The following is a 21,919-nucleotide window of genomic DNA, read 5'->3' as shown; positions in this document are numbered from 1 at the left end:
TAAATAAGGGGGCCCCTGAGCTTGAGGTCTCAGCCTGTGCCACAGGGCATCTCTCACTTCCCCAAAGGAAGCTGACAGAACTAAAAGCACAGGGCTAGGTCAAAGGATGCTGCAGAGGGGCTGGTTTAGGGAGGACCCTCTTTCTTCATTTTCTCCCATCACCACCATTCACCCACTCACTCAGTTATCACTCACTGAGCACCTACTATGTGCACACCTTGTTCTAAGCACAGGCATAGAGGTGATTTAGACAGTCAGCATCCTATAGGAGCTCCTGCAATAGGAGGGAAGCTGGGCCAAAAAGGAGGCAATTACTACTCAGGGCCTTCAAGAGCACCTACCCCGGCCCAAGGAGGGTAGTGGAAAATCAGGGAAGGCGTCCTGTGAGTGGTGACCACTTTTTCCATTCCTGGTCCTTCTTCTCAGGAGCCCCCATTAAGAAAACAACATTTGAAGGTCGTAGATGTCATTGTAAAGCAGCCCTCAATTCCCATACACTCAGCTGCAATTGTTCTCAGCTAAAGACACCATGGAACCAACGGCAGTAGCAGCTGCATGGCAAACCCTTCCTGTCACTTTAGGATGATGTGCTTTATAAGCAGATTTGGACACGCTTGCCAGATGCCAACAGAGGCACCAGCAGAGGGACTGTGTTCCTGGATCAGCTGTGAGTTGGAGCCACTGACTTTCCTCTCAGAATCCTCCTCCTAGTGCTTATGGCAGGACAAGAAAGCCTGGCCTGGTTGCTGGGGAAACTTCTTTTTATTCCCATTAAATGGGCTTTTTACTTCCCCCTCAGGCCCTGTGTTCCAGCCTTCAGACCTGCTTTGCAGTTCCTTGAGTATGCCATGCTCTCTCATGAGCCCCTGACCCTCCTTCTTGTTTTGAGCCTGCTTAATATCCCTTTATCCTTCAAACTTCAGCTCAGGGGTCACCTCCTTCAGAAAGTCTTCTTGACTTCCTTCTCTAAGGTTCATTAAAAGTAACTCTTGCTTCCTGAGCTATAGAACTTATCACAGTACATATCAGCAGTTTACTTGTGGCTTACTCCTAATTGGAACTGTGACCCTTGAGTGGACAGGGACTTTTATTTCTACAGCCCCAATATCTAGCAGGAAATCCAGCCAACTATAAGTGCTCAATACATGTTTGTGGTTGGAATGAATGAGCAAATGAACAGAATGTTTGGAGGTCATTCAAAAGATCAGGAGGGAGGGGAGGTCCTTATAGTTCCCAAATGCTATCCAAGTAGCAGAGCGGTGAGGCCCATGGACCCTGGAGCCAGACTGCCTGGGTCTAAATTCAGGTTCTGTCATTTACTAGCTGTGCAACTCTGGACAAGTTACCTACCCTACTGAAAACCCTCAGTTTCTTTATCTGAAAAAAATGGGATAATAAAACTGCATGCCCCATGAGTTATTATGAGAATGAAATGAGACAATGCCGGTAAAACACTTAGCAGCAAGCCTGGGGTACAACGAGCTCTGATTAAGAGTTACTTATAATGTTCTTATCAGTGGGTTGTCCCACCTCAAATAATTGGCTTATTTTCTCCTTAACTTGATAGCATTCAAATCCCAACCAATTTTTACTTCTCTTCCCTTTTGAGGAAACATTTTTGTAATTGTGCATTTGAGTTAGCTGATGGTGTGTGGGTTGGATACTTTAGGATGGGGGAAGGGACATTAAGTCTCACACTGGGATTTAAGGGAGAATTTTGCAAATGCAGGGATAAAACGACAACTAAGCTGAAAGTGAACCAGCATGACTGTGCTCCCTAGTCCATCGGAAGTAGGTTAAATGAGTGTCCTGAATCTCTCAGCCTGGTAATAACACCGTGTAAGCACAAGCCTTCTCTCCACCTGCGTGTCCCTCAGTCCCCCGGGGGTGGTAACAACAGCACACAAGCACAGCCATTGGTCACAACCTTCTCCCAAACAGAAAGTGACAAACTTGCATCTAAAAATGAAACCAAGCTTCTGGGGAGAGAGAAAGGGAAGAGAGAGGATGGCTGGGGGAAGAAAGCCTCTTTACAGAGGAAAGAGAGGTTACTTGTTGCCATAGTCAATTTTGGACGTGACTTTCTGCTTCAGTTCCTTCAGCTCGTCCTTGGGCAAGGTTCCTGAGAGAAGCTGGGACCTCCACTCCATCAGATCGTACATCATGGACTGCACCTGCAGAAAACGCTCCTTTTTGCTGGCCTAGGAGACAAGAAACAACCGATAATCGCCTGTGTTAAGGGGCCTGACCATCTATTTGGCAGGCTGTGCCAAAGTCAGGCGAGTGTGGTCAAGGGCCGTGGCCTGAGGCTCTCTCCCAGCCCTACCCACTACAAAGTGATTAGGTGGGGGTCCTAGTCGTTGAAATATTTATTCCCCGTGGGCCACAGGGATTTCCCAAAAGCAAAAATAAAAATCTCAATCACTTCTTGGTTAAGGAATGAGTGATTTCTGACTTTATCTAAAAAGATATTTATTGAACAGGAATGCTACAAACATCTGCCCTAATGGAGGTCCCAGAGCTCAGGCCCTTTGAGGCTGGGAGCCAGGGCCATTTCTCTGATGATAAAGGACTGCTTCTAGGGCAGCCTTCCCCAAAGTGCAGCATGTGTACCACCTATGGAAAGCAAGATGGCTCTTCGTGGTACAAAGATACAAGGTCAAACAACATGGACCCCTAGGGTGATTCTCTTCCACTCCGTTTCCTTCCTTCTGTGTAAGGGAAAGAGAAAGCTGCAGTTTTATAGTAATATGTCTCCAACACCTCTCACACATTGTTAACGTCTCTTTTAACAAAGAGAGAGAAAAGGTCTTGGACTCAGAGCTTTTGACAGGTACAATAGCAAGTATGTTCCAGAGGCTGAGGCGGGAGGATCACTTGAGCCCAGGAGTTTAGAACTCCAGTGAGCTGTGATGACCCCACTGCACTCCGGCCTGGGTGACAGAGCGAGACCCTGTCTCCAAAATTTTTTTTTAATAAAAATAATGTTATCTTGTTTTCATTGTATTTAGTTGAATAGTGTTCTTCTAATTCTGCCAAGTACTTTTGTCTTTCCATTTGGGGAAGTGAGGGTGGTATAATAAAAAATATATATATACACATATATACACACACACATATATATACACACACACATATATATATATACTTGGTCTTTGTCCTTGGTTCCTGAAGCAGTGCTCCTAAAACTCTTGCAATATCCAGAGTGATAAGAATATACTTTCTGATTCCTAACAATAGCCTTTCAATGATACCTGAGTTTATGCTAATGAGGTGACTCTAGGAGAGCCCCTAGATAGCTTCAGGATGAGGGGCTGGTTGCAGAGGAACCAACCAGGAACCAAACCCCAACCACATGACTAGAGGGCTGGAACTTAACAGCCCCATTCCCCTTCACCTGCCCCACCCCAACCTCTGGGAGGGGAGGGGGACTGAGGATTGAGCTTAAGCACCAATAGCCAATAATCTAATCAATTATGCCTGTGTAATGAAACTCTGATTAAAACTCTTAGTGAATAATGTTTGAGGGGCTTCCCAGAAGGTGAACACATCAATGTGCTGGGAGGGTGGTGCATCGAGAGAGGACATGGAAGCTCTGTGCCCCTCTAAGCCTTGCCCTGTGTCTGTCTTCCACGAGGCTGTTCTTGAATTACATCATTTATAATAAAACCGTAATCATATGTATAGCAGTTTCCTGAGTTCTCTGAGTTGTTCTAACAAATTATGAAACCTGAAGTGGGAAAAGGGAGTGCCCAGGCAGGGAGGGGTAATGAGAATCCCTGAATTTATAGCCAAGTCCAACAGAACTTCAGGTAGCCTGGGCACCCAGGACTTGCGACTGGCATCTAGAGTGAAGGCTATCTTGTGGGATTGAGGCTTTAAACAATGGAGTCTGGCACTAACCCTGAGAGCTGAACTGAATTGTGGGGCATCTAGTTGGAGACAGGGAATCAAGAACTGCTGGAATGATGCAGCATGCTATCTCATTCTTTATGTCTATAGATTCAAGTTTACTGAAAAGAGATCCAATGCAGATATTAAGTAAATATTACACAGGTTGTATGCAGATATGGCAAGAATCAGGAATGTGATACCGAAGTACTAGATATTTAAGGACCTCCTGACTAGAGCAAATGGACTTACTATTCAAAGATTTCCTAAGGGAAAATGCCAAGCTTCAATGGTACATGTCATTGTGATGTTTTCAAATGGGTGGTGGGCTGGGCACAGTGGCTCATGCCTGTAATCTCAGCACTTTGAGAGGCCGAGGTGGGTGGATCACCTGAGGTCAGGAGTTCAAGGCCAGCCTGACCAACATGGTGAAACTCTATCTCTACTAAAAATACTCCATCTTAAAAAAAAAAAAAAAAAAAAAAAAAGAAAGAAAAAAGAAAAAAGGTTGAGGGTAGTAGAGATGAACAAAAAATTGTTTTAGCCAGAGGATGCTATTTGCCCCCTAAACTTTCCTAAAGCAAATAAAATTGAGTGTGCCAATTATGTCTTCATATTATGAAATGTCCACATGGGAGTCAACATTTAAGACCCTGAAAGGTAAGTCTACAAATCCTGTGCATACACCAGTATGTGTGCACGGTGCCATAATAAGCATGCAGTAAGCCTTGGTTGACATTTTCACTCTCAGATTAATGGTTTGCTTAGCTAATTGCTTTCATTAGGAGCTTGAGAGCATCAAAGGAGGATTTAAAATTAGATTTGCTTCAAAACAGGGAAAACAAATGCAAAAATATGTTCTTTGTTTTCCAGAGTCAAAACTTCTTCATAGATCTGAGGACAATAGTCATTGGTTAACTAAAGTATAAGAACAGTATTTCTCAAGGTGTTATCAGCAGACTAGCAAATCAAATCCGAGTTTACTAAAAACACAGATTATTAAACCCCTTGGGAGGAAGCTTTATTTTTAACAGTTCTCAAGGTGATTCTTATACATGCTCAACTTTGACAACTTCTGTACTAAACACCTAAGGTTCACAGCAGACACCACTGATTATGGCTGTCACCAGCTAGCTCTGTGACTTTGAGAAAGTCCCTGATCCTCTCTAGGCCTTGATGTCCTCATATGTTAACACTGTGCACTCTGCTATGTCACCAAAGCCACCTCCACCTGCCTGACTCAATGCTAAACTGAAAACTGGAACCAAACTGAAGACTGCAAGAAGCTTCCATCTCAGGGAGCAATTTTGAGTCTCACCACATAGAGTTGTTTCCAGATGCTTCCCCATTCCCAAAGTGTCGTTGTCACTTCTTGTGCCAGAGGAATTTCTGCAGGAATGATGTTCTCAGTATTTCTATTTAAGGTGGGAGAAAAAGTGGTGTGAAATTGAGACCCAGGTGCTGACCAGATAAAACACGAACAAATTTGCATTAAGCTGCAGCTGCGAAGAGGGGCCTTCCTGACATTAGACTAAAACGCCTCCAATAGCCACACCAATTACATTATGCAAATACAAAGGACTTGCTTTGTTATGTCCTCCTTTGCTAGGGTGGGCTCATTATTTAGGATTAATCTACTTTAATACAGTTCTAAGGTAGCTGCCAGCAAAAAGTTTGATTCTCCAAACTAATACGCCCTCAGAGTCAGATCTGAACATGAATCAATTTGGATTAGATCTCCCATTGAGGGAGAGAAAGGAGATCCACAAATACACACAGGCACAAGGAAGATAAGCTGAGCACCCCTCAGATCTGCCAAGTCAGATTCTCAAAATAAACAGGACAGAGACATCCATTAGCCACTGGAGGGTCAAGTCTGATGAAGAATGGCAAATACCTTCTTTTCTCAACTGTCACTTCCTTGATGTGGATAAATGACTTAGGAAAAATGCCCTGTTGGAAACAAAACAAAATGAAATAAAAAGATATATCACCGCAGAAATGAATGACCCTAGGTCTTTATAATATTTTTCCAAAAGCTACTGGCTTATAAAATCCTCAGACTTTAAAGGAATAAACCCAGAGCCAGATAGAGCAGGGGCTGGATTCTAAATCTACTTGTCTAGATCTGGCTTTCCCTCCAGTTCTCCATCAGTTGCTCCAGATCCCACAATAGCCCTAGGTCTCACAATAGCCCTAGATCCCAAGGGATGCTTCAACCCATTATGGCCACTCATCCTACAGGTGGGCTATAAGACAGTATGGTTTGAAAGACAACCTAAACCACTCACTGACTTTAAGCGAGACCAGGAGCTCTGCTTCTCCCGTCACCTGCCCGATTCCGGAAAGCAGTCACCCTTCACGTTCAGGAACAACCGGAAGGTCAGAAATAACTGGTCCGGAAGTAACAACGTTCCTAGGTGCATTTGGGCTAGTTTGATTTGAGACCTATTCTGCCTGCATTTATTCCATTGTTCTTTGAGAGAGCAGAGTAGGGGCATCCCTCCCAACACAGCATGTCAGGGAAGAAGGAAGAAGTTTCTATCATTTCCTTGCTCCATACATTTGGCTCAGTTAACAAGGTAGGTTTATCAATTACTTGTAAATCCCTTCCTTCATAAATGCAACCAGTGTACATACTGGGGACATCTGGTCACTGCGCTAGATGCTGTGAGAGAAAATGAGACAAGCAAAGCAAGCATCTGCTCGCATGGAGACGACAGTGAAACATGAGGTTAGAACAAGAGAACCCCTCGAAGGTAGAAACCAGGCCTGTCCTTTCTGTGTTGACCTGGATATACGGATGAGGAGATGACTGAATGTCGCAAACAACTCTAAAGGAAGGCAGTAGAATAAATTTCAAATTTATCAAGGCACAACCCCCCAGAGACTCGAGGGAGGGAGAAATCAAGTGAGTGGCATATCGGGAAAAGTTGCAGAGAGAAGATGGCACCAGAGATGAACCTTAAAGAGTGACGGAAATGGGAGGGAGCTGAGGCACAGCGAGTGCCAAGGCACAGAGGTCAGAGAGCACAGGGCACAGAAGGGAGGGTTGGGTTCCCTTTGCTGAGGAACAACGGTGGCAGAGACCTGCTCAGATGGGAGAGTAGGGCCATATGAAGACATCCAGTACTGACCCAAATAAAAACCAGGTGACCTTACCTGTAACATTTTGTGCTTTATGAGGTATCCCCTATACCAGTCTGCAAAGAGAAAACAAAGAAACAGGTCCCTCATTTATTACAAGTTTGTTGTTTTTCTGTTTTGTTTTGTTTTTAACTAGTAAAACTACTGCAAATTGCTTTAGACCTTGGGTAGAGATCAAACTCTGGAAGCTCATAGTCTTTGAAATCTGTTGAATTGGTTGCCACATCTCAAAATAACATCTAAACATAAACTTCATATAAAGGTGCTCCTGATTTTTCAAAATCAGGAGCTCCAGTTGTGCTGGCCAGTGCTCCCAACCAGCTGGGAGGAGAAGAGCAGCAGGGCCCACCAGACAGAGCATCTGCCTCCAGACCGCCAGCCTCAATGCAGTCCCTCCCTCGTGTCCATTGCCTTCCTGGGCCCTGTGATCATCTGCATGTTTTCAATTCCTGCCTTCAGGACATAGAAATGCTCCTGGATTTGGGCAAACATCCTAAAATAACTGACAGTTCTAACAGCAGCAAATGGTGTCTAAAATGTGATTTATAAAAGTTAGTCATTACAAAACAGGTAAGTTTAGGGACAGATAAAGGGACAGGGAATTAGGGACAGATGAAGGGACAGAGATTGTAAAAGATCTTGCCTTTGCTGGAATATTAAAAAATGTTTCAGTGAACAGAAATCCAAATTACACACACTCAGACAAAATACGCCTGAGTGCAGCAAGTCCTGATGACCATAATGAGTCCGCTGGCCTTTGAAATGATTTGAACACAGCCAAGGAGTGGCATTTGTCATCTCTGTAAATAAAACGCGTCTGTCGGGAGCCTCATTAGCAGACCCTCATTATTGGGCTGACAGATTGTTGATGAAATATGTTCCCAATAGACATACAAGCAAGCCCCAAAACAAACAACTTAAAATGCAAAGTCACCCTTCATAGTCATGAGTCAGCCTGACGGCCAGGTCCTAAAGGAAACTCTGAAGCAACAGGTGGCCATGATGGCTCCTTTTTGAGTGACAGAAAGTGAGAGAAAGGAGAAAGAGAAAGGAAGGAGAGAGGAAAAACAGAAAGGAAGAAAGGGAGGTTAGAAAGAGAATCTCAGGTGGGAAATAAAAATACCATTCTAAGCACTCTTTGCATATTAAGCCCTTCAATATTCGTAACAACCGTATGAGGTATGAACTGCTATTATCCGTTTTTACAAATGAGTGGCCTACCTGAGGCACAGAGAAGTTAAGTGACTTTCCAAGGATCACACAGCTAGTAGAGGTTGCAGTGTCAGGCTTTGAACATAAGCAACTATCAGGCTATGCTTCCTATATTATGAGGGAATGATTTGATGGTTACCTAATATTAATATTTCCAGCTTCTCAGTGTCTGAATCTCCAAAACTAAATCTCCACTAAGTTACTTTCCACCTGAATACTTCCAGTGATGGAAGATGTTCTACTTCATGAAGCATCACATTCTATTTTCAGTAGCCTATGATTATTTGTCAACAACTATTGTAAAATAATCCATAATTAACAATACTGGCTGGGCGCGGTGGCTCAAGCCTGTAATCCCAGCACTTTGGGAGGCCAAGACGGGCGGATCACGAGGTCAGGAGATCGAGACCATCCTGGCTAACATGGTGAAACCCCATCTCTACTAAAAAATACAAAAAAACTAGCCGGGCGAGGTGGCGGGCGCCTGTAGTCCCAGCTACTCAGGAGGCTGAGGCAGGAGAATGGCGTAAACCCGGGAGGCAGAGCTTGCAGTGAGCTGAGATCCGGCCACTGCACTCCAGCCTGGGCAGCAGAGCGAGACTCCGCCTCAAAAAAAAAAAACAATACTGCTTATACTTTCTAAGTGCTTCCTATGTGCTGGTAACTCTGTTGACATTTTTTGTTTTGTTTTGTCAAATTATAAATTAATCTTTACAATCCTATTACTGCTTCAGTTCTGCAAATGAAAATAGACAGGCACAGAGATTAAGCAGCTTGCTGATGGTCACACAGTTAGTGGGTGATGCAGCTGAGATTTACACTCAAGCAACACCCTGCTGCACTGTGATACAACAGCCTCCTTTATTTGCCCCTTTTCACCAACTAGATAGAAATGCAACTTTGTAATATTATTATTACCTGTCTTTCACTGGTCACCTGCAACATGCAAAGCTGTATGCTAAATGTTGTACAGGCATTCTCTCGGTTAATCCTCAGAGCAACACTGTGAGCTAAGTATTATCATTCCCATTTTATAGATGAGGAAATTGATATTCAAGTAAATTGATGGGCTGGGCCAAGATCATACAACCGAGGTTCAAACTCAAGCTTATATGACTTCGAAGCCAATCCTTAAAGCTGGTTGGTCACATTGTCTCCCATGTGATGGGATGAGAGTGCAAATACAGATAAAGTCATCTGGTAGCAGTGACTTGAACCCACATGATGGCCAAGTCCACTAAAATCCACCAAAAAATAGAAAAACAATTGAGGGACCAATAGATGGTCCCTATACAAAGCTCATGTCCACATCTGCATCTCTGTGACAGGGACTCCATTAGGGTGCCTAGTCTTCCTGGATCCAAGGAGTTTGCCTGCTCTGAACCTCAAAACTCGCTTATGTGTATACATCTTATAGGCTTCCTAATGCTCAGAGTTGCAGCTCACTCCTGACAACAGGATTCTGCTGACACTTACACCCAATATTCTTATTCTGGCTCCCAGGTTCAAGTTCAATCAACATTAATTGTGCACCAACTATATATATTGCACTGGGCTACATGCTTTCAGGAACAAATCCCCAGGGATTCATTGCAAGAAGGCTTTATCTCCACTTGCCGGATGGTGACACTGAGATCAAACAGGTGGGGAAGAAATTCCAACACATTCTTCAGCAGAAAAGCAGCCAAACCAGAATCCAAACCCATGCCTAGTGCATCAGGACTATCCTTATGACTTTTTTTCTGGCATTTTCACTTCTGCTAGGTTATTTATCTCTGACCACTGATGTTGGTTCCCTAATATGGTCACCAATCAGCTACATCTGTCTATGCTCCAAGACATGACTGGGCAGATAACAACAGTTGGTACAAGAGAGAAAACTGCTGGACAATGGACACCATGATCAAAAGCAGGCTCAGTGTAACATGGCATTTACCATGTCCCAGAATCCGCTCCTGAGTTCAACACTCTTTTGAATTCAATAATAACAAGGGCTTTTTTGCTAACCCTTGCCATGAAATAACCACTTTCTTTAACATAAAATTCACAATGTGCATTGCTATGGCCTGAATGTGTCCTTCCAAAATTCCTATGCTGCAATTCTGACACCTGATGTGATGGCATTAGGAGGTGGGGTCCTTAGGTCATGAGAATGGAGCTTTTATGAATGGGATTAGTGCCCTCACAGAAGAGTTTGCTCCCTCTCTCTTTGCTCTCTGCCATGTGAGGCTATGACAAGAACTTAGCCATCTACAAACCAAGAAGCAGCCCTCACCAGAAACCAGATCTGTTGGTGCCTAGATCTTCAACTTTCCAGTCTCCATAAGTATGAGAAATAAATTTCTGTCGTTTAAGCAGTTTATGATATATAGCAGTCTGAACTGACTAGACATGCATTCTGGAGGAAGATGAGAAGAGGAAATATCTGTACAATTCTTTTGGAAAATTGTAAAGTGCCAGTTATTTAGATAATCCTCTCTTTTCATATCTCAAATACCAATATCAAATATATCTAGATTCTCAAATCCTCTAAGAGTCAGGGGAGGCAGGAGATTTAAAATATCCCACCACTTCAGAAAAGAATCTGAGGTCTGGAGATCCAGTCCTCCCTATGCCATTTCCAAGCCACACAGCCTTTGGTCATGTCACTTAAACCTCAGTGTTTTCATCTGTAGAGTGAGGGAAATAACACCTAGCCCCAGACGAGCGCTACAAACACTATTTGTTAGACAAGGTTAGAAAGTATATGCATCTGGCAAAAGTACAAAAACTTGGATGGAAAGAAAACATACTGATTTCAGGATAAGTGTTACCTACATATGGACAAAATAAAAAAGAATAGAGGAGGGGTAAAAAGGGATTTCAATTTCATTCGAAATTTTATTTCTTAAAACAAATGTCTGAAGAAAGTATACACATATGTGTGTGTATATACATATAAACATGTGTATATACATATAAACACACACACATATATAAGTTCTCCTGCTACCATATTTATATGTAAACATATATAAATATGTTGACATTCATCTGAGTGATGAGTACTTAGGAGTGCTTTTTCTTTCTTGTGTGTTGAAATATATAATAATATTGAGATAAAATGGAAGCTAGTACCTATCACTGGTTGATGTGATTTGGCTTTGTGTCCCCACCCAAATCTCATATCAAATTGTAATCCCCTTGTGTCAGAGGAGGGACCTGGTGGGAGGCGATTGGATCATAGGGGTGATTTCCTTCATGCTGTTCTGGTGACAGCGAGTTCTCATGAGATCTGATGGTTTCAAAGTGTGGCACTTACCCCTTGCTCTTTCTCTTTCCTGCTGCCGTGTAAGATGTACCTGCTTCCCCTTCACCTTCCACCATGATTGTAAGTTTCCTGCGGCCTCCTTAGCCATGCAGAACTGCAAGTTAATTAAACCTTTTTTCTTCATAAATTACCCAGTCTCGGGTAGTTCTTTATAACAGTGTGAAAACAGAATAATACAGAAACTTGGTACTAACAGAACTGGGGGACTGCCATAAAATACCTGAAAATCTGGAATCAATTTTAGAACTGGGTAACAGGCAGAGGTTGGAACAGTTTGAAGGGCTCAGAAAAAGATAGGAAGATGTGGGAAAGTCTGGAACTTCCTAGAGACTTGTTGAATGGTTTTGACCAAAATACTGATAGTGATATGGACAATGAAATCCAGGCTGAGGTGGTCTCAGATGGAAATGAGGAACTTCTTAGGAACTGGAGCAAAAGTCACTCTTGCTATGCTTTGGCAAAAGACTGCGGCACTTTGCCCCTGTCCTAGAGATCTGTAGAAATCTGAACTTAAGAGAGATGATTTAGAGTATCTGGCAGAAGAAATTTCTAAGCATCATAGCATTCAGGATCTGATCTGGCTGTTTCTAAAAGTATATAATCATATGCACTCACAAAGAGATGGTCTGAAATCGGAAATTATGTTTAAAAGGGAAGCAGAGAGTAAAAGTTTGGAAAATTTGCAGCCTGACCATGTGATAGAAAAGAAAAACCCATTTTCTGTGGCGAAATTCAAGGAAGCTGCAGAAATTTACATAAGTAACAAGGAGCTGAATGTTAACAGCCTAGATAATGGGGAAAACGTCTCCAGGGCATTTCAGAGATCTTCATATCAGCCCCTCCAATCACAGACCCAGAGGCCTAGGAGGGAAAAATGGTTTTGTGGGCTGGGCCCAGGGCCCCGTTGCTGCTCTGTGCAGCCTCAGGACTTGGCGCCCTGTGTCCCAGGCACTCCACCTCCAGCTATGGTTAAAAGGGGCCAAGGTACAGCTAAAACTATTGTTTCAGAGGGTGCAGGACCCAAGATTTAGCAACTTTCATGTGCTGTTAGGCCTGTAGGTACACGGGAGACAAGAATTGAACTTTGGGAATCTCTGCTTAGATTTCAGAGGATGTATGGAAATGGCTGGATGTCCAGGCAGAAGTCTTCTGCAGGGGCAGAATCTTCATGGAGAACCTCTGCTAGGACAGTGCAGAGGGGAAATGTGGGGTTGGAGCCCCCACACAGAGTCCCCAGTGAGCCACTGCCTAGTGGAGCTGTGAGAAGAAGGTCACCATCCTACAGACCCCAGAATGGTAGATCCACTAACAGCTTGCACTGTGTGCCTAGAAAAGCTGCAGGCTCTCAATACCAGCTTGTGAAAGAAGCTGTGAGGGCTGTACCCTGTAAAGCCACAGAGGCAGAACTGCGCGAGACCTTGGGGGCCCATCCCTTGCACCAACGTAACCTTGCACAGATGTGAGACATGGAATCAAAGGAGATTTTGGAGCTTTATGATTCAATGGCTGCCCTGCTGTGTTTTGGACTTGCATGGGGCCTGTAGCCCCTTTGTTTTGGCTAATTTCTCCCTTTTGGAATGTGAGAATTTACCCAATGCTTGTACCCCCACTGTATCTTGGAAGTAACTGACTTGTTTTTTTCATTTTACCGATTCATATTTGGAAGGAACTTGCCTTGTCTCAGATGAGACTTTGGACTTGGCCTTTTGAGTTAATGCTAGAGTGAGTTAAGACTTTGGGGGACTGTTGGGAAGGCGTGATTGATTTTGCAATGTGAGAAGGACATGAGATTTTGGAAGGGCTGGGGGAGGAATGATGTGATTTGGCTCTGTGTCCCCACCCACATCTCATCTCAAATTGTAATCCCCATGTGTCAGGGGAGGGACCTGGTGGGAGGTGATTGGATCATAGGGGCAGTTTCCCCCATTCTGTTCTTGTGATAGTGAGTTCTCACAAGATCTGATGGTTTAAAAGTATGGCACTTCCTTTCTTATTCTGTCTGTCTCTCCTGCTGCCATGTAAAACATGCCTTGCTTCCCCTTCATCTTCCACCATGATTTTACGTTTCCTGAGGCCTCTCCAGCCATGCAGAACTGTGAGTCAATTAAATCTCTTTTCTTCATAAATTATGCAGTCTCAGCTAGTTCTTTCCAGCAGTGTGAAAACAGACTAATACACTGGTAAAGAGTGTGAATCCTGACTAAAAACCTTCTGCATACCAAAGAAAACAACAAAATGAAACAAAAATGTGTGAATTAGGGAAAAAATTGTAAACTATACATCTGATAGGGGTTAATATCAAAATTTTATAAAGAACTCATATGACTCAATAGTATAAAAATAAGTACAAAATAGGCAAAGAACCTGAATAGACATTGCTCCAAGGAAGACATACAAATGGCCAACAGATACATGGAAAGGTGCTTGACATCATTAGTTGTTAGAAAAATGAAAATCAAACCAGAATGAGATGTCACCTCACACCTGTGAAAATGGCTATTATCAAAAAGTCAAGAGATAACAAATGTTGGAGAGTTTGTGGAAAAAAGAGAACTCTTCTACACTGTTGGTGAGAATGTAGATTGGTACACTCATTGTTGAAAAAGGTATGGCAGTTCGTAAAGAAATTAAAAATAAAACTAGCGTATGACCCAGCAATCCCTCTTCAAGGCATAGATCCAAAGAAAATGAAATAACTGCCTTGTAAAGATGTCTGCACTCTCATATTCATTACAGCATTATTCACAACAGCCAAGATATGGAAACAACCCACATGCTCACCAATGGATGAGCAGATAAAGAAACTGTAATGTATATATACAATGGAATATTATTCAGCCTTTAAAAAGGAGGAGATCTTGCCATTTGTCACAGCATGGATGAACCTGGAAGACATTATGCTAAGTGAAATAAGACAACACAGAAGGTATTGCATTATTTCACTTATATATGGAACCAAAAAAAAAAGAGTCAAATAAACAGACATACAGAATGAAATAGTAGTTACCAGGGCAAGGTAGGGGATGGGAGGAATGAAATGGGGAAATGTAGATTAGAGGTTACAGGGTAACAGATATGTAGGAAGAACAAGTCTAGAGATCTAATGTACAACAAGGCATCTATAGTCAATAAAATTGTACTGTATTTGAGATTTCTGCTAAATGATTAGATTTTAGCTGCTGATGCCACAAAAACAAAAACAAAAAAGGTAACTATGTGAGATGATGGATATGTTAATTTGTTTCACTATCATAACTATCTTACTACCTATGTGTATCTCATAATATCATGTTGTATACCTTAAATATATACAATTTAAAAATTTTTGAAGAGTATGAACTATGCAATCAAAGTCTGAATTTGATGGAGATCTGCTACTTAACTGTGTGATCATAGACATGTTAATACTTTCCTCTGAGCCTCAGTTCCCTCATCTATAAAATGAGAATAATAGTGCCTCAAACTCAGAGAGTTCGCCCAGTGTCCAAAAGAGTTAGTAGATACCATTCTTTAAAAAAAATCAATTAATAATAATGCAGAGAACGTTGGGCACATTTTCTATTTTATTTTCAGGACATATGGATTTATAATATCATTTTTGTTTTTTCACTAAGGTCATTTCAACATATTTCCATCACAACAAAGCAAACAGACATGCTTCAAATGAAACATAATGGAAGTTTACTGACGTCTTAGCCTCATCCTCATTCAGAAGGGAAGAAAACTTCATATAGACACTGCTGATAATGGAGCAGCCTTACGGAAGAAAATGGAGTCCTTTTCAAAGTGACCTGTCACTACAGCACACCTGAACAAAAGACTATCACCTTGCAAGGTGGTGCTTTAAAAAGATTCCATGTTAAGTGTTCATAATGTCCTCACTTATACTAAAAGCAAATAATTTGGATGGGTCAAGATCACCCTCAAAAGAGTTATTAGCATGGAAGCCACTGTGTATGGCTCTGGGTGTACCCTACTCGGTGAGGGGGTACATTCAAAATCTCATTGTGCCAAGCTTTTTGCAGCCAAACCAACAATGTGGTAATAAATATGTGTTCACTTAGCACTCCAATATTTTCAAATGAGAACAGAAGGTCTCCGAATAGTACATAGAGTATGTAGTTGCATTTCTGGAAAACAGCAACAACAAAAGCAATGCGTTATTTTTTAAAAGCAGAGGATGCTCTATCCATCTCCTCCCTCACTCCTCTAATTTTATTTGTTTGTTTATTTATTTATTTATTTTTAGAGACAAAGTCTCACTCTGTTGCCCAGGCTGGAGTGCAGTGGCATGATCATGCCTCACTACAGCCTCGAACTCCTGGGCTCAAGCAATTCTCCCATGTCAGCCTTTAGAGGTAGGAAGTTGTTGCCTTAGGAGGGCATGATACAGTTCCTCCACCCCAAAACTACATCCAAACACAGTATGAGTGCATTCCAGGAGCTTCATACAAAGATGTCAGGGGCATCTGGCATCTCAATCCCCAGCTACATGGCTATTTCTACAGTGGACTGGCTGATCACAGAGGGTTTATTTTAGTAGAGAAGAAAGAACTGGAAAGAAGGCAGCCCAAACTCCCTCCTTCCCCAGGTCTTGTTCAAACCAGGGAAACAGAAGAAGTAGGTGAGCTGCACAATGGATATATAAGATTGAAGTCTTCCGATGTCATCAAATATCAGGAAAGATGTCAGTCAAGTATGACTGGAGGAAGTGACTGGGGGGAAATAAACTAACACTGCTTTTTTCATGTGTGTCCCTTCTATGAGGAATTCCTATGCTCAGTACACTTACATGTGTTTTCCAAATCTAAAACACAGAATGTTTATGCCGCCCCTGGGTAAAAGAGGCAGCATGAGAGATATAATATGGACAATGAAGTCAGCATTTCATGTCTAAGGCTTAGCATGGCGTAGCATGAGTACCATCTTCAACTATGGGAGTTTTTATCATAACAATACATTATCTTTATAATAAAAAGTGAAATTCACCCGTGTTTAAACTTCCAGGTTAGGGTCCTGTTTTCCCTCTTCATCCAGCTGAGTAAATTTAGTACATAGGCAAGGAAGGGCTACCCTCACCCATTCCAGGCAAAGATTCAGCTTCTGGGCCATGTTGTAAAAATATACAGCTGCGAGTTTCGGTAAAGTGCTACATAATGGGGGAGAGGATGGAATTAACAAACACAGAGAACCTTCTATGAGCCAGGCTGGTACTAGACAGTTTCTTTACTTTTTCTCATTTTATCCTCATAACAAGCCCAGGAGCAAAGTGAAAACAACCCACTTGACAGATGAGAAACCTAAAGCTTACATACCCAGGATGACTCCACTAGTGGGTAGCAGAAGCAGGGAATAACTTTCTGATTCAAAAGCCAGTGCTCTTTTCATTTCTTTACTGGAGGTGGTGGGGAAGATTTTTAAACCATTGAAAGCCCGACAGGGTGGCATGCATCTGTAATCCCAGGTACTTGGAAGGCTGAGGCAGGAGGACTGCTTGGGCCCTGGAGTTGGAGACCAGACTGGGCAACAAAGTGAAACCCCCATCTCAGTAATAATAATAATAATGATGATGCAGTCTTGTAGATTGGAAGCAAATATCCTCAGGTGTTGGCAATGATTATTTATGGGTGGTTGGGATGTAAGTGATTGTTACTTTACTCTTCATACCTTTTTTGCCTCATTTTTCAGAGATAGAGTCTTGTTAGTCTTGAACTCCTAGGCTCAAGAGATCCTCCTGCCTCAGCCTCCCAAGTAGCTAGAACTATAGGTGTACACCACCATGCCCAGCTTAAAGACTGTACTTTGTTTTGTTTGTTTAAAACTAATATATGCTATTATAAAGAATTTAAACTAAACAGAAAAGTACAAACATAAAAACTTAAAGAATTATCCTGAATCCCATTACACAGAAAACACTATTAATATCATTCCAGGCAACTCTGCATTTATTTTATGTGCATAGAATGACAGATAAAAGATAAAATATGATTTTAAAACACTCTCATAAAATGAGCATATAGTGAAGATAGTATGTAAATAAAATTTTATTTAATCTTATTTGTATTTAACAGAAGAAAAGAAACCAAGTGAAATTGAGGGACATTTGAACTTCGATTCAATGTTACTTTATCACTAAAAAGATTTCTTAAAAACTTCTCTAAAATGAAAATTGTTATGAAAAGCATTCAAAGATAGAAGTGTTTTTTTTAATTTCATGTTTTATTTTCAATTAATATTCATTGACTTTGTTGTCAAAGTGATGTCATTGAGTTAGCTGTTCTCTCCCATTCTCCTCCCAAGTCTCAATTTTATTCGATTTTTAAAAATATTGTCTAGGTTCCCAACAGTAACATTCTTTTTGGTAGCCATAAATATCATGATGTCAGGGGCATCTGGCATTTCATTCTCCAGCTACATGACAATTTGTACGGTGGACTGGCCAATCATAAGGCTTATTTCAGTAGAGAAGACAAAGAATAGGAAAGAAAACATCCCAAACTCACTCCTTCCCCAGGTCTTATTTGAACTGGGGAAAAGGAAGAAGTGGGTGAGCAGCACATGGATATGACAGTAAAGTCATACTTTACTGGGGGAAAAAAAATCACACTTTTTTTATGTTTGTGCCTTCTACAAGACATTCCTACTGTTTTAATATCAATTTTACAAACCAATTCATTTTGACCCAATATTGGCCACTATTTCCTTTTATCACAGCTTTTTAATCCTATATTCCTTTATTGTGATTCACCTCTCAATTGGCTGGATTTTGTTTTTGAAGTAGTTTTCTATAAGAAGGTTTCACGGGTACACCCATATTCTTTCTACTACACAGTTTTGACTAATTTTTGACTAACATTGTGGTTTTCACATCTTTTATATTTTTGGAGGAACTATTTTTTTTCGATCAGAATCACAGACCACACGCCCCATCTGCAAAGCAGACAACACCAGACCTGCTCTCAGACCCCCTCCAGCTCCATTTCCTTCTGCCACTCAAGGCACCCCAAGAAGCCTTTGGATCCCCTAAATTCCAGTTTGGAAACTCTGCATAGCCATGAGCGTATGCATGAGAAGTCCTAACAATTTGCACACCGGGAGATATGATATTTCCTCAGACAGCTAGACTCATTCTAGCAGACTTCTGAACACTGTCTTTTCAAAGAATTAATAAATTATTAGCCACTTACCAAATGAATATATCCAGCTTTTTCCAGCAAGATATTGTGACTAATTTACAAAGATACATTACAATAAGACTAATTGAATTAGAAACGGAAAATCAGAACCAAAGAAAGGATAAAGGTGTCCCAGAGATGATTAAAGGTGGCTTGAGTCCACCAGAGTAGCCTTCGTAAAGGTCAGGGCGCCAGGCCAGGAAAAGGTACTGGCAAGGCTCTGACTATGGCAGCCTGTGGGGGAGGTTTGTTCCCTCAAGCTTTCCATCCAGGGAAACTGCATACAACGAAGAGAAAAATGCTCATCTGGATTTCACAATGTAGGACACAGAAAATAATGACCAAGGGCTTGTTATTGTTTTGGCAGGCATGGGTGGAGGAAAGAGTGTGGGCTTGGCCATCAGAAAAGAGCCACTGGGGCCAGGCACGTTGGCTCACGCCTGTCATCCCAGCAATCTGGGGGGCCGAGGTGGGCAAATCACCTAGGGCCAGGTGTTCGAGACCAGCCTGGTCAACATGGCGAAACCCCGTCTCTATTGAAAATACAAAAATTAGCCAGGCATGGTAGTGCATGCTGGTAATCCCAGCTAGTAAGGAGGCTGAGGCACAAGAATTGCTTGAATCTGGGAGGCAGAGGCTGCAGTGAGCCAAGATTGCATCATTGCACTCCAGCTTGGGAGACAAGAGCAAGACTCCGTCTCAAAAAAAAAAAAAAAAAAAAAAAAAAATCCACCGGCTCACTGTGCAACTTGAGATGAGTCATTTCCCTGCCTCCGTTTCCTCATCTGCAAATGTGAGGTCTCGTACCTGTTTCTCAGCATTAGCATCCAGTAGCATGAAAGAGGCACTGAGGAGAGTTGCTGCTGTTTTTATTTTCATTCTTTGCCCTTGGTAGTCACCTACAGTTTGCTTGTCTGCCACTGGGCAGAACTAGATTTGTAAAAGATCGGGTTATGCTGTGGGCAGGGGGCAGGGTGCTTGGAATCACAGACCCAGTTCTCTAGGACAGTGTCCCCACCCCTCTCCTCCAGCCTTGTCCACTCCTTGTGTAAAAGGTTTCAACAGGGCCAGAGTGTGAACTTTGCAGGCCCTGGTATCCCCTCATCTACAACCCCAAGTAAAAATAATACTAAAGCATAAAATAAATATAAGGAAGATGAACAAAGTTCTCATTTCCCCCATGACCCCTTTTAAAGTTATCTTGAAATATCAAATTTCAAATTATTTCCCTCAAAAATGGTTTTCTGTATGTTTTTTGGTTGTATCTATGTGCACAGGTACGCATATGTGTATATATGTACACACGTATGTTTGTGTGTGTCTTTGTATGTGTGTGTGTATGTGTTTACACAAGCATCCTTGTACAAATCTTCAGACCCAGCTGGGGGCTCCGTTGCCTAGGAGATTGCGTGTGGCTAATCCAGTACTGGAAACGACACCGCTTGTCCTATGGGTTGTGGTGAGGAGTGACTAGGATCATGTGTTATAAAGAATTTAGCACTGTGTCTATTTTGTGGAAAGGACCAAAGACGGCTACTCCTGCAAGTGACCGCCTTTCCCCATGAAAGGCCTCCTTCACAGTGGCACATGTGCCTCCTCCCTGACCCTCACTCCCTCCCCAGGTCCTCATCTAATGGATTCACTGGGGGCAGACCAGGCCTATGTGCTCAGTCCACTCTCTCTTCTTCCTCTGCCTTTCTACTCCGACACAGGAAGCCCACGTTCTGTGCCCTCCATGCAGCAGGAGCTACCAGCAGGCCCAGGCAGGAGGGAACTGTGGTGGGCCGATTGGGCCAGTGAGGGATGGGAGCATGCCTGACTGTGGGTAACAGATTAGTAGCTCATTTGGTTCTCATGCCCAAGCCATGCTCCCAATATCAAGTTTATCAGTGACATATTCATTTCCAACTGCCTGACTTATGAGTCAAAGGCCATTAGTCTTTGTGCAAATTTTAAAAAGCACTCCTGACCACCACACTACCATGGGTGGACACAGCCCAGTAGACACCTGGCTTCACAAGGCAATGGCACCTTTGTAGGAGAAAAGAAAGAGATACCACCACACTGCCCAAGACAGGGCTCCCAGCTTGGGGACGGCAGTGAGCTCCTGCTCCCAAGGCTGGGTGCCTTCATGCAGTAAACAAATTACACGACTGTGCACATCAGCTCTCCTGGAATTAGAGGTGTGATTTATGGGACCCTTCCAAACCCTAATGATGCTTATTTCCCTTTATCATGATATTAATACTAATAAAGAACTGTATCTAGCAAGAGTCACAGGCTGAATAGCCCCATGGCTGAGGCAAATGGAGAATATAACAAACATCGAACCACCCATTTAGGCTTTCGCTATGAAACATACATTCCTAAAATGAGAAAGCATTTCTGTTTAGTACATTCTAATTACTAGCGTTACCAAAACGTTTTTAAGCAGACCACACAGTTGCAGGTTCAGAGAGAGGGCTGGGGGGTCTGGGTGTACTATGGGCTTCCACCAGCCAAGGGTCCAGCACCTGGGGCATGGGCCAGCAACTCACCTCCACATGTCTCCTGTATTCGTACCACATCACCAATCTGCAGGGAGAGCTGAGGGGCTCCGCTGCCTTGGAAGTTGTATATGGCTGTGAAATAGAAAGAAAGGCAGTTAGGTGAGACCTCTGGATCTCTTTAGTCTCTGCTCCTTCCTGCTATCCCTGCCTCAAGTCCATTCCATGCCCACACAGCCCACCTGGGCTAGACAAAACTGACACGCAAACCTATTGCCTGCCACAAGAATCATTTCAGAGTCAGCCTGGCTCCTAAGACCTTCTGTTAACCAAAGCTCACCTCTCCTCAACACAGGCCCTGCATTCAGCCTGAGTGACAAAGAGGCTGCTGATATTTACTATGGACTGTCCTCTTACTGTACACCAGGCAGTTAAAATGGTACATTGTTTGTTATGCACGTTTTGCTACAATTAAAAAGAAACAACTGCATACTAAGCACCTGAAGTGTTGTGAGGTGTTATACTAGGTGGGAGAGATGAACTGGTGAGCAGGATGGCAGGAGAGCCAGGCAGCTGTGGCCTCTGAGAACCTGAGCCCCTCCTTCAGCCAGGCCTGGGGTTGAGTTCCAGCTCAGGCACCCCAGGGATCTATGACAAGTTATTATGAGAAAGAAACAGAGTCCTAGCATGTGAAGAGC

At 42.7% G+C, this 21,919-nt stretch overlaps 1 protein-coding gene across 1 annotated transcript in view; it reads right to left on the bottom strand.

The window, feature by feature from the left end:
* DOCK2 (dedicator of cytokinesis 2) overlaps positions 1–21,919 on the bottom strand; it is a 443,859-nt gene that overhangs the window by 405,302 nt on the left and 16,638 nt on the right. Inside the window, exons 2-6 of the mRNA XM_017849424.1 lie at positions 21,273–21,356; positions 7,054–7,094; positions 5,789–5,844; positions 5,210–5,306; positions 2,053–2,201 (exon numbers count right to left, since the gene is read on the bottom strand). Coding sequence (XP_017704913.1) covers positions 2,053–2,201; positions 5,210–5,306; positions 5,789–5,844; positions 7,054–7,094; positions 21,273–21,356 — 427 coding nt within the window. The remainder of the gene's footprint in view (positions 1–2,052; positions 2,202–5,209; positions 5,307–5,788; positions 5,845–7,053; positions 7,095–21,272; positions 21,357–21,919) is intronic.

Source organism: Rhinopithecus bieti, unplaced genomic scaffold (assembly GCF_001698545.2).
Source record: "Rhinopithecus bieti isolate Rb0 unplaced genomic scaffold, ASM169854v2 scaffold_30732, whole genome shotgun sequence".
NCBI lineage: Eukaryota > Metazoa > Chordata > Mammalia > Primates > Cercopithecidae > Rhinopithecus > Rhinopithecus bieti.
The sequence above is the reverse complement of the archived record's forward strand: the minus strand, read 5'-3'. Positions and strand labels throughout refer to the sequence as shown.